This window comes from Ammospiza nelsoni, chromosome 2 (genome assembly GCF_027579445.1).
Source record: "Ammospiza nelsoni isolate bAmmNel1 chromosome 2, bAmmNel1.pri, whole genome shotgun sequence".
Classification (NCBI taxonomy): Eukaryota; Metazoa; Chordata; class Aves; order Passeriformes; family Passerellidae; genus Ammospiza; species Ammospiza nelsoni.
The window spans coordinates 15,747,016-15,765,287 of record NC_080634.1 but is presented as its reverse complement, the minus strand read 5'-3'; the positions used below and the strand labels follow the sequence as shown (position 1 = coordinate 15,765,287).

The window sequence follows — 18,272 nt, the reverse complement described above, 5'->3', positions numbered from 1 at the left end:
ATACATCAATTTTGCAAGCAGAGTTTATATTTGATGTTCAGCTGGGTTCTTTATACAGCACTAGAATATTGCTGTAGAACACAAGTTATTATGGTTTTTACACTGTTAAAAGCACAGCCACAATTGACTGCAATTAAGAACAGCAAGCCTTGCTCGCCAGGTTTCTACCACTGATGAACTGCACATAATACTCCCCAGAGCATAAACTAAATTTGGAAGATTAGCAAGATTAGATTAGCAAAATATGATAGATTAGAAAATGTTTGTGCTTTATTAAAGCAAATGAGGCTGATCAGAAATGATAGATAAAAAAATATAGACCTTGTTATGGGTCTGTCACTTTGGAGAACAGATCTAGCTTGAGTTACAGAGCTATAGTGATAGGCCTTTAATTAAACAATGGATTGATAGAAAAATCATGTGCTGCTGAGGAAAAAAAACCAAACCAAAAAATTCTATATTCCAGTCACAGATAAGATATGAATCTAAATCTCTTTATGTCTGTCCATACTAACATGCAAATATTTGTGTAACCTAATTTCTTAGTTACAAAGTATTTAATCACTGAAGGAGAACAAGCAAAGTTTAAACTCAGTTGTAATATAACTTAAAATTAAAAAGTTTCTAGTGACCTTCTTGAAATGTCTTCTTTCTGTTTTAAAGAAAGGTCAAATTTTGAATTAATATGATAATTTTACTTTCTCACTCCAAGAAAGTTTGTTTACATCAATACTGGCCTGCATGCTGTGCCAGATTTATCCTGGATATCTCCCAACAATTCCTACACAATTGAAAACTTAATTTAGAAATAAAGTTTCTAACCTATATGGTTGTGTAGATATTCTTCCGAATGTGAACCAATACAGTGTTGTCTTCCTGAGTCTGCAGACAGACAAAAAACGGTGACACTAAGATGTGTGAATTGCTCCCTTCATCTCATGAGGAAGCACACTCTGAATCCCAGCTCCCAAATCCTTTGGTCTAGGCACATGCAGGACATTTCACAGCAGACTATAGATTCTTTACAATCTTACTACAGAATTTTTAGCAGAAAATATAGCTATGTGGGTTACTGATAAATTCAGAGAATCACGACTCAAACCAAAAAGAAACTCAGTTACTTGCATTTCTTGGCAATGTTCAGAGAAACTGGGGGAAGAGACAAAAATCTAAGTGCAAAATAACGAGTTTAGTGCTGCAGCAGAACATGCTGCTGCCAGCCCATAGGAGTCTGCACTTCTCTGGAAGATTCCCACATTTCAAATCAATGTTTACAGAAATCCTAATATTTAAAATAGTATCTCCATATCTCCAAGAAATTTTTAGCCATTGCACTTTGTATGGTTTCTAAGAAAAAAGAAAAGTTCTGAAGTCTACAAAGACACAGACTGTAATTTTCCATCCTCCCTGCAAAAGGCCCTCTTGTACATCAACTTTCACAGCAAGATCCATCAAAAACTGGAACCTTGAATAGAAGCTCAATGCACAATATCTGTGTAAGTGAAAATATTTGACTGCTAATTGGAAAGCACTTTAACACCATTTATTATACTTTGGAGTTTGTTCTAAAGGAGATCCAAGGGAGCATGATTCAAATATTTGAAATTGAAGCCAGATACAGGAAGTGCTATTTAAAAGAAAAACAATAATATCCCCTCAGCCCAAATTTCACACAACTTAAATTCAGGCCATTCAAGGGATGGGAGCAAGGAATGGAGGTACAGAACAAAATGAAAATATCAGATTAGACATTTAGCACTAAAATCATGGATCTACAGATATGTGGTAATACAGTTTAATACAATTAAGTTTTTTTTCTCTTTTCCAATGTAGACTTCCAACATGTTTTTGCTTGCATTTTGCAAATAATATACATACCAACAATATGGGTTTAAGAAATGAAAATGGAAAACAGGTAATCTGATCCTTTCATGTAAGTGTCTCATAGCTAGTGTTCTGGGGTTGTAGGGAACATCAGAGAGACAAGAGAAAGGACTTACACAAAATGGATGTCCAAATAGGAGTCAAGAATTTAAAGAGATGAATTTAAGTAATTTATATATTTAGAAGGGCATATTTATTAGTTCAAGGCTTTCTAGAAAATGAAACTGGGGCTACATTACCATGCTAAATGCACACCTGGCTTTAACTCAGGACTAAATGGATTTTAACAAACTCAATGTCTGACTCCTTTCCGTAGGTACAAAAACTAGGCTATGGTTCCTCTAGCTTTGTTTTCTACTTTCTTCTTACTGCACATTTTCATTTAAGGGTGCTGGGACAGTCGGTCTTCTACATCCAAGGAATGGAAAATCTACTCAAGTGGGCTATCCTGAAGCAACCACTCTGTTTCAGTTAGAAACATTTTCCCTTATGTCCCAGCAAGGCAGATACAATCTCTGTCTCCTGCATAGGGTTTCAGGAGCGGAAGAAAATACTCATTTCCTCTACAGAAAATTACAGCAAAAACACAAAAGTAAAACCTATTGTAAGAAAACTCTAAAATAAAGTCCTCAGACTTCAACTGCAAAGCCACCCTCACACTAACCTTAGACACTTACCAGTTGTGATATATTCAGCCACTAGTTCTGACTCTACAACAGCAATTGAAGGACTTTCTGGAGAATGCCTCTTTTCTTGAGTCATCTGGATTGGAACAGCCATTTGGCTCAAGTCAATGGTAGGCTGCCTTGGCTTTGATTCCAACTTTTCCTTCACTGCTTTAAGAAAGGCAAAGCATAAAATCAACCTCTAATATATAAACCTTCATAATAAAATAAACCTACAATATAAATGTACTAGTTTAATTAAATATAGCGAACACTATAGATACAAACAAACTGATGCAGGATAAAAAACAAGGAATCAAGTTGATTCAAGATAAGTGCTTTTCAATTATAAAACTTATTACAAAAGCCTGCTTAAGCAAAAAATCATCTCTGAAGTTATCCTAAACAATCTCATGGGTTTTCAGACCTGTTGTCTGCTGAAGTTCCAGCAAAGCTTTTATTGTGGAAGTAGCTGACTGAGATTCACTGGATACATCCTGGTAAATTATTGTAGGGTTTGTGTCCACAGGAATTTCATGTTCTGACCAATCTTGACTTCTTGAAGCAATCACATGGACTACAGGCTGAGAATCTGTTTGCAAAAAAACCAAAGGCACATCATAAAATTATGGAATGGTTTGGGTTGGAAGAAACCTGAAAGCTCATCTCATTCCAACCTCCTGCCAAAGGCAGGGACATCTTTCACTAGACCAGGTTGCTCCAAGCCATGTCTGACCTGGTCTTGGACACTTTCAGGGATGAGGCAGCCACAGCTTCTCTGGGCAACCTGTGCCAGTTCAAGTCATCATAAAACAATTTTTGGTTGGAGGGCTCTCATCCAACTTCTTGCTTTAAAGCAAGGTGATAATTCAAAATTATACCAAATGTCTCATTACTTATTAGTTTTGAACATTGCCAAGGATGCATACTCTCATTCTGCAACACTTCAGCTTCTATTTCAACTGATTCTTGAAGTAAAACACTGTTGATGTTATGTACAGTTTTCCAGCAAAAAACCAAAAGTTCTGTATCTTAGTTTTTTGTAAAAGATTTTGTTTGGAAAATCAAGCAGGTTTCTTTGTATGTTGAATTTGTCTTGGACTGAACTTTTTTTCCAGGTTTTAGCAGTTCAGGTGATCAGCATGTATTCAGCATTCTGAACTAACAGCACCTAAGTTTTGGTAAGTTGGTTGAATCTTCAGAACTTTTTTAAAACTTACTTAGATGGCCATATAGACCAACAGTTACAAAATTATATAGAAAAGGTACAAAGGTTTCACTGAGAAACTTGCTTTAATTTGCTGTACTGATACATATCATGGTCACTCCCAAACACAGGTTGGATTTTGTTTATGCCCTGTTATTTACTGCGCCTCTTACACACAGAGAGCTGGATCTGTGTCATGGCTTGAAGCCAGGGCAGAATTCCCATCAGGACTGCATGTCTGATGTATGTCCTGATGCATGTACACATCTATAAAAGGACCAAGATCTGTGCTGGTCCCATGGTAGCTTTCAGACATGCAACAGAGAGATTGTATTGCTTCAATACAATCTGCAAAGGCAGTGGCAGAGCATGGACTGCCAAAATAACCTCCATAACTTGCTACCCTGCCTATCTCTGGCAGACTGCAGGAAGAGGGAACAAGGGAACAACAGCAAGTTGGAGCCCAGCAAGACACCTTTATAACCACTTTTCAGGATTAATGAAAGCATAGTAAGTAGCTCAAAAGAAAGAAAAATATAAAAGTATGGGAACAAGGGCGCTTCACTGCAAACACATGGGGTGAAACCTGTGCTAAAAGGAGACACATGGAGCCCTCTGGAGCAAGCTGGCATGCTTGGAAGACAGTCCACTCATACATTATGTGACACCAACACAGACCTTGAGAGCTCTGGGAAGACTCTGTAGAAGAAGAACTACTGTCAGTGTAGGTTTGTGGTTCTTCTTTCACTTCTGGGAGAGATGAGTTTCCTGTCTCTGCTACCCTTGAAGCCTGCTGTAACGTTTCAGTCACCAGCTGTCTGGTTTGTTCACTCACAACTGTTGCTTGAAATGTCACTGGCTTTGGTTTTATGAGGACCTAATTAGAAAGGTAAATTTTGTTTATAGTAAAAGCACTCAAGAAAACAGATCTGAGCAATCAGAGTACAGGGTGCCACTCAGATCTATGTACACCACCTACATAATATTAATATTTTACTAAGAAAGTCTACCTCTAAGTTCAGCAACTTTGATTATTAAACCAAAAAGTCCAAGTAAATGGCAATGCACAAGAATGTACTTCTCACTCAGTAATTTGAAGTGTTTAACACAATAAACCACTAAACAGTTATTTTTCAGGACTAGATAAAACTAGTGTGCTAAGAAAAAGCTATGCAAGTGAGCTGGAACATGCACTGCACTGATAAGGACAAGCACTTCCACAATAAATACAGTCTTGAACAACCAAAACACACAAAATGTTACATATCATAAAAGCTTAGTTCTTCCAAATACTAAGTGCAGCCAGAGAAAAAGCTGAAACTGAAAGCATCCAGAAATAAGCCAGATTCTCTGTATACAGCCCCACCAACTACACCAGGTTGCAGGGACAGCCAGAACAGGTATTAAGCAGAAAATAAACTTCAATAAAACCTCAGATTTGATGAATGACCTATGTCCAGATTCTGCATCTTTATTTCTAATGGTCTAACCATCAGCTGTAAGATGTAAACAAGTATCTGGAGCCATGGACAGACAATTTCAGCTCCAGAAAAGGCTTAGTAAATCCTTTTGGCTTGCTCTAGGCCTTCACAAAAAGCTAACAAATGCAGATACTGTGCTTGAGAAATCAGGATCGAGGCCACCTCATTATGCCACTAAGTCTCATTCCCCACAGATATATATTAAACCTGGAACAAATGAGGAAACACATTGAAAAATTATTTACTTCCCATTAAAATTTAGGGGTACATTCCAAAACAGAAAGGGGTCCTCACTGTACCTGTGTTTTCCCTTGTTGACCATAAACAATTTTAGTTGGGATGATTTTGGTGGCTGGCTGGACCGTGGACCCTATTCCTTTTGGCTGTGTAACAATCATTTTTGTGATGGGTCTTGTGGCAGTGATGATAGCAGGTTTTGCTCCTGCTGGCACTGCCTGAATAGTTTTCTCCCCCTGTAGAGAAGTCAAAGTTTACAGATTAACTTAATGGAATTGTTCAATGAGACCAAATTTTCAAAAAATATATATGTGAGTGTGTGTACCATGAAATAAATCTGCTGCTACAACTACATTTATTTGATAGAAAATACATTAGATGACCAAGAATAAAAAAACCTATGGTTTTGAATGGAAAAAGCTACCAAAGTCCACTTTTCCATTATCTTATCTTTCAAGCAGCTCTGAAGGGATGAATAAAAAGAAGTAACTAAAAGACATGGAAGTTTTTAAAATTTTCTTCAAATCCTTCACAAATGTTTTTTTAAGACCATCAATTTCTGTTAACACTAACTTTGGCAAGACATCTACAAAACTTGAACTGGGATTCTAAAATATTATTTAAATCGAGATTCTAAAAAAATAATTTAAATATAGATTTTTTGCATTGTCTTCACGACCTAGACATTAATTATGTATGGACTTTTTTTAAATTAAAAGTTCACTTCATCAAAAAATCCAGATTCACAGCACTTTCACAGGAATCATTTGACTACAGAATAGTGTTTACATCTGACTAGACTCCTAATACCTTAAGAAGAGCAAAGACATTGAGCATGATTTTTTTAAGCTCTGCACAGTAGCAAACCAAGTGAGTAGCACAGCAGTAGCCAGGTCCTACCAATATGCATGAAATAGCTGGAAATCCCCCAAACCATACTTGTTTCAAAAATACCATCCCATTTTGGTAGCTACTATTGTGTAACATCATAATCTTTCCACTTGTCTGCAAATAGACCTTTAATTCTAAAACTAGGGAAGTTCAAAACTTCAAAAAAACAAACCATAAAAGATTAAAAAAAAAACCTTTCAGTAGTTCTGCTACTCAAGCAGCCTTTTAAATTTTACAGGAATAAGACATTAAATCTCTCAGTTTTACCTAGGAACATTGATAATTTTTATTTACTAGTACTTAAAGATAAGCTCAGTAGATGCCAGAAACTTGATTTTATTCTTAGGTATACCTCAGGTTACTAAAAAATAATTCACCACTATGCAGTACCCAGAGCACAGGATGCCACAATGTTACAAACCAAATTAATAGAAAGTGGTTCCCCTACTGTGAGGATACAGTTTATTTCTGCCCTTTATACCCAAATGAAAAATGGCTGGAGATGCAAGTTATTAACACAGGATCCCGGTTCTCACTGGAGCAAAAGGCTAAATTATTCTAGTAATTTTCATTTACTTAATTGCTTCAGCAATACAAAATCATTATCCATGGGAAAAAAAGTTCTAAAATTTATATTTTCCTTTATCTTTGAAAACATCCCCAGTTTGCTTTAAGCATGTTCTGCAAACCACAGTCAGTTTTTAAAGATCCCTGACATCAAGGCATGCCAGATCTGTTAAGGAGCTCATGCACAGTTTGCTTTTAATTGAGCCTTTAGCAGAATGGAGGACAAGCAGCAGCCACCACACAGCTTGTCACCAGGCTCTCAATCTGAGACTTGAAACAATTACTTACCCCAGCATTCAGCAGTGTTGTGACTACATTTTTGCCTGGAAGCCCTTGAATTGTAGTTCCTTTCCCAGTAGTTTTTTGCACAACAATCACATTGGGTTTTGATGTCATTGGAATTGTCGTGATTTTGGTCGTAGTTCCTAAATTTTTGTGGGAAAAAAAATAATGTGCAGTTTATCACATTTTGTATATTTCCTTTCACCATAGAAGTTGGTGAGCTATAGAGGAATCATTGTATTTAAAACTGACAGCATAGCAAGAAACCTGCAGCATCTGGAAAGGGAATTCATGTCACCCAACTCAACATGGAAAGATTACATGCCAACTCAAGAAATCTTTCACCTACAGTAAAAACAGGTGTGCCCAGGGGAATAGAATGCATTCTACATTAGGACAGGCAACCCCTTCTCACAAGTTACAGAGCAGACTAACACACCTTTCTCAGGCAAACATGTAGAACTTCTGAAAGGCTGGAGTTAGGGTGGGATAAGGACATCATTAACACTCAGGTCAAGGTCCTATTTGCACAGACAAATACTCCTCTACAGATGACCTCTGTAGAAGAATCTATGTACCAAGGATGTATCTCCAGTTAGTTGTTTTGGGATTTTTTTGTCTTGTTTTGGGGTTTTTTTGTGTTTTGTTTGTTTCTTTGTTTTTTGAAGAGGTGACCTGACTATAGCTGCTCCTATGTTAGTATTTATTTAGTTCCATTCCCTTTATCAGGTTTTTAGTTACCTGCACTCACTAACAGGTAATTCTGGTCAGCTTTCCACAGTCCACAAAAGTCCCTACACTGGAATCAGTCATCAGTGCTATCAGACTGCCACTGCAGTAGCTACTCAGACAGCTTTTTATCAACAATTTCTCCTTTCTCCAGAGGAAAGCACCATTCAGTCACAACAGAGTGGCAAACCCAAGGATTCCCTTTACTATCTTCTACTCACTAGTCATGCCTGTAGATTCTTCACAACCTATTTCAGATTAACAATTCTACCAATTGTGGGAAAGGGAAGACATGCTGAGACAAGATTATGATTTATTTAATCCTACTGACTTCAGAGGCATCTAAAGACTGCTCCCTTAGCCGAAACAATTAAGTAAACAAAAAAACAAAAGCAGGCATGATTTCCAAACTTGTGCTCTTTCAGGACAACCATTATTATCCTCATCAGGATCACTCACAGGTTTCCCCACATTAGCTGCTGCTCAGGAGAATACTTCCACTTGTGTATAATTTATTACAAGTGTATATTACAAGACATTGTCTTAATAATTCACCATACCCACAACAGGCTAAAAAAAGTTAGTTGTTGTCAAAGAAGATGCTGTATCATCACTAAATATAATTCTGTGGAAATCAAAACCTGTAAAACTGCTCTACCAGATTACAGGCCAAGAGTGCATTTACTGGATGGCTTGTGCAGCACCTTGCAGTGACTGGAGCTGGCTGGTGCCATGTCAGGTCTTTGCTAAACAAAGTCCTAAACATACACAAGAAATTGTCTCTGGTATCAGTGTGCTTGGTCCTGGTCCTAAAGAAACCTTATCTTCAGAGATGATGGAACCACCAAATGTTTTGGGTTGGAAGGGACCTAGAAGCTCATCCAGTTCCACCCCTGTCAAGGGCAGGGACATCTTCCACTACACCAGTGCTCCAGGCCCCATCCAACCTGGCCTTGAACACTTCCAGGGTTGGGGCAGCCACAGCTGCTCTGGGAAACCTGTGCCAGCACATAACCAGCAGGGAGACCAATGGCTAACCAGCAGACTAACAAAGACAACCAGCACTGTCTGTATAAAGCTGGGAGGGAAAGCTTAAGGCAGAACATGGCCTAAAGGAAAGACAGGCTGCCACTGGTAAAATATCAAAGTAAGGTGGAGACTGCATGGCTGAATTTAACATACACAGTCCATTTTTATTCTGGTCCTTTGGATATGCAGTGGAACAGAGAAAGGCAGCACTGAGATTATAAAATGTTTTGAATTTGGGCCAATGGTGTTTTCTGATATTTCTGTCCTCTGTACAACATACTAGTACCCACCCCACATTTCTCTTTCTTTCCAGTTTTCCTTCACATTTGCTGTTTCCTTCTTAAACACAAGAACTATCACAATTCTTAAGAACACTGTACCTTCAAACTTCTACCTATTACCTTCTTCATGCTCAGCTATTTTCCTTCTGAATTCTCCAATAAAGGTTCTAATAACTATTCGAGCACGTAACCCACAGAAAAGCCCTGAACAATTTGATCAAGCCCAAAGTTACTTTTGAAATAAAAGTCTTACAAGTAACAACAGTAGTCATATGCCTACCAGAAACAATATTACTGCTGATGATCTTTCCTCCTAGAGTAGCCAGGGATTTTGGTACTACAGTAATGATGCTGCCACTTGTAGTTTTCACATAAGTAGCAGCCCCTGGAGTTCCAGCCATCCGAGCTCCCAGAGAGGGGCTCACTGTTGGCCGTGTATAAGTTGCTTGAGTTCCTGTTTTAAAGAGAGAGAAAAAAAAGTTCACTATTACAACACAATCCTCTACTAATGTTTGTGGAAAAATATGTTAGTTTCGGAGAAAAGTGTCAGATTTATTTGAAGATATCCCAGCCTGCAATCTACTACCACCCTTTAAAACTCTTCTAGTAATTTTTAAATCCACAGAGCAATATTCAAGTATATACTAAATTTAAATTGAATATAACAGTCTTCTCACAAATGTTCCATGACTGCCTTATTTTAATTCATGTCCTTGTGTGTAAGACTGTAATTTTTAGTAGATATGCAGACTCTGCCTGTAGGTTTGCCTGTTGCTCCCTTAGATGCCCAGGAGTCAGGCGTCTGATGACATGACCAGAACATATCCCTTCCTCTCAGGAATGACACTTCTCCTATATGATAGATTGCTTATAAAGAGAACCATCAATGATTAGTTTAAGTAACACTCTTAGAAAAAATATTATTTACAATGATGATGCTATTTTATGGACTTAGCATACAGCAGCACAAAAGAAACCTCTCAACATAGTATAAATGCTGGTTTTTAGAACTAGTCCTTTTCTGAATACAAAGACAACTGAGTCCACAAAAGAAACTTGTTCAAAAATAACAACACAAACACTGAAATTCCATTTTGCTTGTAATGCTGCAGATAGTGCCCTTAATTGCTGAAAATCAAAGAGGAAAGCAGTTTGTTTCATCCAGAAGGATGTGTTCACATCCAAGAGAGCACAGTACAGATTTTACCAACTACATGAACAGCAAAATATTTGTAATGCACTTAAAAATATATCTGTGGAGTACTTTAAAAGTTATAAACAGAGTATTAACCATTAGTTTATGCTAAGGACATGAGGAGATGGCCTCAAGTTGCACCAGGAAAGGTTCAGGTAGGATATTATGAAAAAATTGCTCATGGGCAGGGTGGTCAGACATTGGAACAAGCTGCCCAGGAAAGTGGTGGTATCAACATCCCTGGAAGCATTCAAAAGCCACATAGATGTGGCACTTGGAACAAGGTTTTTAGTGGTGAACATGATGGTGCTGGGCTAATGGTCAGACTTCATGATCTTAGAGGGCTTTTCCAACCATAATGATTTCATGGTTCTAATATTCCCAGCCCAGATTACATGCCAACATGCCAAAAAAAATAAGGAAATGAAGAGTTTTCTGAAAACCAGGATAAAGCTACCTTTTAAGTTTTCCTCATGCAAGTTTACAATCAGAACAGTCTGCATTATTATCTATTAGAAACACAAACACAACCAGATACTCAGGAAAACACTGGGAGCTTAAATTTTAATTTACTGGTCTTTTTATAAATTCACTGCAGGACTATGAGCAAGTCACATTTCTTTTGAAGTCCATCCATGCAAAACAGGAATAGTGCTGACCTGTCTGCTTGAGTTAAATCAGTATAAATCATGTCATATAAGGTACTACAGAAGTGCAAAGTATCTGTATAGATTTCATTAAAACTTCCTTTAAAATAAACCCAGTGGGGAAGACACAATGGTATTTTTGGGTACCAATTCCAACAGTGGAATAAAAGAGCACTCAGTGGAAAAATCCTGATCAACAACAGGATTGTGAATGTACTGTTGTGCCCACTGTTCAGAAGAGGTAAGTGCCTTTTTTTTTTAACCCTAGGAAACCATGCTTGATCACCTGTATGTCTGGATTTACCCTCCCTTCCCTTCTCAGAGCCATAACTTACCAGTGGGAGTAGTGACCAGTTTAGTTGTCATGATAGTCCCATTACTGCTAACCACCATAATGGGTGAATTGCTACTGCTGGGCAAGGTCGCTGTAACTGGTTTGGGAAGGATTTTACTGGGCTGCACCTGTTGAGTGATTATTTTAACACCTAGGAAAGGAGAAAGGTCACTGTTAAAATACAGGCACGATAAGTTACTTTCTGAAATGCTTTCTCAGACCAAGGCCTAGTGGGCAAGTAGCCCCACAAGGCTTCAATTCTGAGCCCATATATTCTTGATAATAAAATTATTTAACTTTTGAGTTTGGCTTTTTTTTTTTTTTTTTTTTTTTTGCTTAGTTTTGGTTGGGTTTTGGTTGTTTTGCAACACCAAGAAAGTCATCATCTTTGCCTTTTATGTGCCTGTTTCAGTTCTTAACTACTTCCACTGTCCATTCCATCACTGATTTGTTGATGTTATTTTTTATTTTTCCTGGTACATGATACAAAAAACATAACTTTCCCAGGAGCCAACAGGTTACAACCAAGACTGAATAGGTTCATATACAATGAACCATCTAGAAGCAAAGTAATTCTTCATCAATTCAGTCTATAAATCCTAACGTGTCATAAGCCTACACAAACTTTACCATCCTGAATAAATTAAAAAACATTTCTGCACAAAGAGTATTAGAGACTATAAGGCAGCAACTATGACACTGGCTAGGGAAGGTTACTTTTAGTAAATGCTCACTTTCCCCTTGATTTATTGGTCATCTTAAAGCCACAAAGAAATTTGGCTTAAGCTACGAGTGGATCAGTAAGACTGAAGGATGAGGGCACCTTAATGCCTCCAGGATTCTGCTCCCTTTCTCTTCATTTTATTTTGGGGAATGGTACCTCTGTGAGATTCACTTCTCAGTTGCAAACCAGTGGATTGACAACATCTGTTCAAAAGTACATCCAGGAGATGTGCATCTTATGATCTGTTCCATGATGAGGTAAATGCATGGCACTGTGGTGGCCAAATGCCATGGAACATAGAGCCTGAATGAATCCCATCTAGATGAAGCACTTAGGTTTATACACAAGTATTTCTAGGTGAAAAGTCTTGTCCATTTGAGATGTGGAACATCCTCCAGAGAAGTTTTCTTCTCTCTACACTTGACTATAAAAGCAGTACAGAGCAAGACAGCTCCAAACTGAAAGAGAATTTGAAGTCTCTGTATCATCCAAAGAGTAAAGTCTCCATGAAAACTGAGTCACATCTTCCAGAAAGAATTAGTATCAGATGGTATTTTCAAAGAAACTTTCAACTACAAAGCACAATGAGCCTAAATTCATTGTAGAAGATGAAGAAAATGAAACTCTTGATATTGTTCAGTGGCTGGAAGCCTTTTTTATCTCTTAATTAGTAGCTATTACTTTTCTTAAGCAATGGTTCTATAATCCAAAAGGTACTTTTATCAAAGGACAGGAGTAGGTAGTTTTATCAAAGGAGTAGGGCTGTTTATTTTTTTATTCCATGGTCTAATCTAATTGTTTGATCTAAATAGTATGATATAAAATAAGAATTTTACTGACAGGATTAAAATAAAATACTGATTTTATATTAATAGACATTAAAATACTTTGCACTTTTATAGCACTTATTTGAGAACTGGTTAACTTTGCAAACTTTATTTCTTAGTGCTTCTTGCCGAGATAAAAACTGTGTGCTAAAGCAGAGAAAAGCCAAAAAAGAAAGATAATATGACTTGCCCAAAGTCAGCTGAGTGAATCAATATCACAAAAATAATCCAGTCGAACTTCCAGATCTAACTGTATTTGTTTTGACAAGTACCTCAAAAGCACATTTTGATTTCTGGACCAAAGAAAATAATTAAAACATGGAGTAACTTCTTTTTCCAGGTGATACAGTTGAACAACTCTTGGATCTTCAGAAAACTGGTGTGTTTCAGGTTGCCAATCACATTATTTTAGAAGTTATTTACAAACCTCTCAACCTCTAAGATAAAAACACATATACCTAAAGCATGGTCTGTAATACCTGAATCAAACAAGAAGAGTAAAAGAACCAAATTCTTTAATTAGTGTTACTTGAAAACATGAAAACATCCTTCACTATGTACTTATATTCATGTTTGAAGCCAAATCCTGTACTCAAGAGATCACACCTTCACGACCACTCCCCCATAAACATTTTGGGGCAGAATTCTGCCCTACTTCCCTGAGTTGCAGCCAGACCTCACCAATGTGACCCAAGATCAACTCCAGCTACCTGATTCCTGTTTGATCTGAATGGTGGGCTTGATGCCAGCTGGCAGCTGAGACTGCTGTGGCTGCTGCTGGGCTGCAGAACACGGCACCAGCTGCTGCTGTGGCTGCTGCTGCTGCTGGGCCTGCTGGACTTGGTGCAGCTGCTGTTTGGGAGATTGCTGATGCTGTTTGGGAAACTGTGCTAAGATCTGAGTTGGATTCCCAACCAAACCTTTTGGGGAAGGTAGTCTGGTCGAGGCAACTTTAACTGCTGATGTAGATACACCTGTGAAAGAGTAAAGGGTTTAAGATTCACCAGTGCAACGAGAAAGAAAAATACTATAATTTCTAAAATAATCTTACATTACAATTATCTTTACTACTGAAAAATACATTGATATATGTGAGGAAATAGAGCTCCTGTGTAGCAGAAGTGCTCTGTTAGGAGGCAATGGAGCTTCATACAGATTTGCAATGTGGCAGCAGAGCAGCAGCTAATGGAAAGACCACAAAGGCAGTTTACTTCTGCACCTTTTGTAACACACATAATTCAATAAAATTTTCAAAGTTTAAGCTTCAAGACAGCAAAATACTTACACTGAAAATATTTTAAATAGAGATATATTTGTATTTATAAATATTTATAACAATCTAGTTTAGTGGAAGGTGTTTTGGCCCCTGGCAGGGGGGCTTTAAGGGAAATATATCTTTAAGGTCCCTATCAACACAAAACATTCCGTGATTCAATGATTCCAAAATCACAATTGCAAGAAGCTGGCATTAAGACAATGTCAAACATCAAACACATCAACATTGGAAGGGAGTATCTGCTAGCAAAAGAGTTGTTTGGAATTTAAAAAAAAAATCAAGTGATTGTATGTAATTTATAAAACTGTGGGCCACCTGTTTTATGCTGTTAGATTAGGTTAAAAACATTAAAAGATGTTTGCAGTAAGATGGAAAGACAAAGTTCCCAAATAAATCTTATTACTTATTTCTGTCATTCCCTTACATAGTTGTCACAACATTTACAGCAAAATCTGACTTTGTATATAATTCTAAACAACATATCCATAAACACCAAAACAGAGAAACTAAGTCCATATTTTATGAAGTAATTTTTTAACTAAATCCCAGTTGCAGTGGAAAACAAACAGATGGCAGTGATAATGACAGAAATCATAGTAAAAGTACAATTCTGGCAATCTAAATAAGCAACCCTTTTCTCACAGCATCATTTAAGGTGACTTACACCACTTCCTTGGGCAGCTCTTTTCATTCATGAGTTTAACTTTACATTTGAAGATATTACCAGTTCATGTCACAAAACTTTTCACCAGCATCTTCTGCAATGCCACTGACAGTCTTGGAAAAAAATGGTTGGAGAGATACTCCACCTAATGTACTTTAGAATTAAAGCCTCCTCCATGATCAAACCCAACTAAGAATCAACAGTTCAAACAATATGAAAGCCTGCTGTGAGCCCTTCTGCTCCACAGATTAATATCTGATTATATTAATACAAGCAATAGGGAAGGAAAATAACTCCTCAGCCTTGATATGGCAACACAATGTTTTGTGGAATGGAGCAAGAATGGAAAATACAGACCAGGAAAATTGTGATGTGACGCTTGTAATTGTCAACCAGTTTTCCTTTCAAGTGCTGCTCACTAAGGCTCATTCATTCATAGCTTCCCTTTCAAATGCTAGCTGGTGGCTGTGAAGCTGAAACAGTCAAGCTAGCATACACAGTTGAAATTTGAAATCAGAAACCTAAGAATTTTAATCAGGCCCACTCAGGTCTTAATTGTAAAGGACTTCAAAACTGGCATGCTGATAAAAGACACCAATAAAAAGTGAAATATTTGCACCGATAAAAAGGTGCAAATATTTCTCTACCTTTCAGAATTGTCATCTGGGCATGTTAGTAAGTTGTATTTACTTGATGTTAACTTTGCATGTTTTTGTAAACTGGGCTTTTAAAGATGCAAACACCTTCAAATATTGAAAATATATATTTTAATATGCACCAGGCAAAGTTCTTGAAGACAGCCATTTTGAGGTTATATTGTTTTAGAGCTAGGTCACACCACCACATCACACCCTCTTTAAGAGGAGGATCTGCACATTAACTGTTGAAGTACAGAGGAAAACAGCTCAACAAGAACTTTTGTGGAGCCTCTTGCATTGGTTTCATCAGCAGATTTCTTTCACATGTCCTGTGCTTTATTCACACATAAACAAAAAGTGCATCTCCCCAGTGCTATTCTCAATGCAAAGTCCAACTCCTCAGTGAAAGAGTCTTGATTAGAGAAGTGCCATACCTTGTGCTACTGTTGACATAACCACTGATGGTGTGGATGACACTACAGCAGTCACAGCAATGGTATTTGCAGTGCAGGAGGGAGTGGAGCAGCTGCTGCTGCTGCTGCCCACAGAGGACTGGGAAGCAGTGATGACCACGGGCTGCTTTTGAGTAGTTGAGGCAATGACTGATGTTGGGACAAGTTTTGTAACTGCTGCATAGTTGTGGGACTTGGAAAGGATGTTGGGTACAAAAGTTGAGCTTGGAGAGGTGGTTACTATTATGACCTAAAAAAAGAAAAAAAAAAAAAAAACAAGAAGAAATTCATTTGTTCCTTGCATCTATATTTCAGTAACATGTCTGTCTATTTAGTTTTAGGGATATATATTTAAGAGCTTCTAAAATTGTCTATCACATTTGCTCACAAGAAATATTTCAACTATTTTGAAGAAGTGGTGATAAACATTTCCTTAAAATTAGGATTTTTAAGGAAAATAATTACTATTGAATAAAGCAAAATTATCTCATGTCTGAAGGCAAACAGACAGGAATGAACTTGACTTCATTAAACTGGGCCAGGAAGCTTGAAACCCATTTTAAGAGAAACTGGATGGATTTCCAGCAAGTTTTAAGTGTCAGTCTTCCAAACCTTGCAAAAATATCAAGAAACAGCAATGAGAGAAAATAATAGTTTTTTTCTTTAACAATTACAAGCACTTGCTGAGTCAGTAATGGGAAATGCTTTTGATCTACAAGGCTGTAAATAATATTTCATCAGTGAAAGAAAAATGCTGTAGTTTTGAAGCAATTTCTGCTTTACTTAGTGCTCTCAATAGCAAGAAATTATTTCAGATTTGTTTGAAGAGCATAAACACCACCCCAGTGCAAAGTTACAACTACAACTCCATTAATCTGATCTGACATAGAAAAACACAGAATTCATGACAGCATTGGAAGAAGTCTGTCCTTGTGCAACTCACCTAGGAAACTAAACATTTATTAAGTATTGAATATGGGGACTGTTTACATTTTAAAAATCGTATTATTCAACTTATATGTCCCTCCTTGTATTTACATAGTTAAAACAGAAAAAGAAGCACAAAAATACAACATTTTCAATTTATCATGCAAGAATATTGAGCGATTACTTTAATAATGCTGTTGTCCCAAGAAAATAATTGTTTATTAAAACCTTGAAAATTTCAACTTATTAATGATTCAATGTAACAAAAGCCGATGGAGAAAGAAGGCATAAAAGGGGCAAAGAAAACCTGTGTCAGCTCACACAAAGTCTTACATTGATAGCCAAGCATCACTGAAACCTTGCCCGATAAAGAAATAATATGATAATGGCACCAGAAACAGACTTAAGCAACAAATCAAGCATCAAGAGATTGCAAGTTTATAATTTGCTTAAAGAAAAATAAGAAAAGAAAAAATAAATAAAAGGGAAATAGCCACATGGATGTAATAAAAGCAGCAAATTTCACCAATATGGCTGGTTCAGCCTCTCCTTTTGCCCCAGCTCAAAGTTTGATGGTCTCTGCTGCTCAGATAAATCTTTAATATCTTGATCTGAGGAAAATCAAAACCTTACTACCCTGCAAGCAATAGCAGGTTGACCACAACTAACGTGTGTCTGAAGGACAAGGTTTCTACATTCTGCTGCTTTTCTACTTGATTGCATTCTCCAGTGAGAACACTTTCTCTGCATCAGTCCTATTTTTGCATTCTGCCTAATTTTGATTTAATCAAAACACCTTTCTCAAATTGCTCTTAGGCTACAAACATGCAGATGAGCTGAACATGACACAGCTTGTTCTAGTGTGAGAATTGGAAGCGAAAGGATTCTATGATATGCCTCTGGAGTTTTATCCTGTTTCTTAAACTCTCAGTTTACACTAGGAATACTTGCAACTGTCTGAAATTTAGGGTCAGCTCCATTCCACCCAGAGTAACTGGTTTAGGAACACAGTCAAAGGACAGCTTGCAGTTTAAAAAGGCAGATTATAGGTTAGAGTGAATATGAACTACACTACAACATGGCAAGTTCAGCACCAAAACTAATATAGATATGTAGAATGAAACTGGGCATAATCACAACTCCTGTAGACAATTGCATTTCTTTAAGTCCATGATTACCACTCAAAAATTCAATCAAGGAAAGAATAAAGCCTCCAAAGCGTTACAGTTCAACAGTGACTGCTATACTGTGACCAAGCAGGTTTGTGTCTGTCTATTCTACCTCATCTTTCAAAATTAACAGAGCAGAGCAAAGTTCAGTACCTTCTGTGTTGTG

At 37.3% G+C, this 18,272-nt stretch overlaps 1 protein-coding gene across 1 annotated transcript in view; it reads right to left on the bottom strand.

Annotated features, from left to right (window-relative positions):
• Positions 1-18,272, bottom strand: part of EMSY (EMSY transcriptional repressor, BRCA2 interacting) — a 41,522-nt gene that overhangs the window by 6,894 nt on the left and 16,356 nt on the right. Inside the window, exons 8-17 of the mRNA XM_059494065.1 lie at positions 15,993-16,260; positions 13,691-13,954; positions 11,431-11,580; positions 9,534-9,707; positions 7,221-7,357; positions 5,537-5,710; positions 4,435-4,633; positions 2,977-3,141; positions 2,562-2,717; positions 823-882 (exon numbers count right to left, since the gene is read on the bottom strand). Coding sequence (XP_059350048.1) covers positions 823-882; positions 2,562-2,717; positions 2,977-3,141; positions 4,435-4,633; positions 5,537-5,710; positions 7,221-7,357; positions 9,534-9,707; positions 11,431-11,580; positions 13,691-13,954; positions 15,993-16,260 — 1,747 coding nt within the window. The remainder of the gene's footprint in view (positions 1-822; positions 883-2,561; positions 2,718-2,976; positions 3,142-4,434; positions 4,634-5,536; positions 5,711-7,220; positions 7,358-9,533; positions 9,708-11,430; positions 11,581-13,690; positions 13,955-15,992; positions 16,261-18,272) is intronic.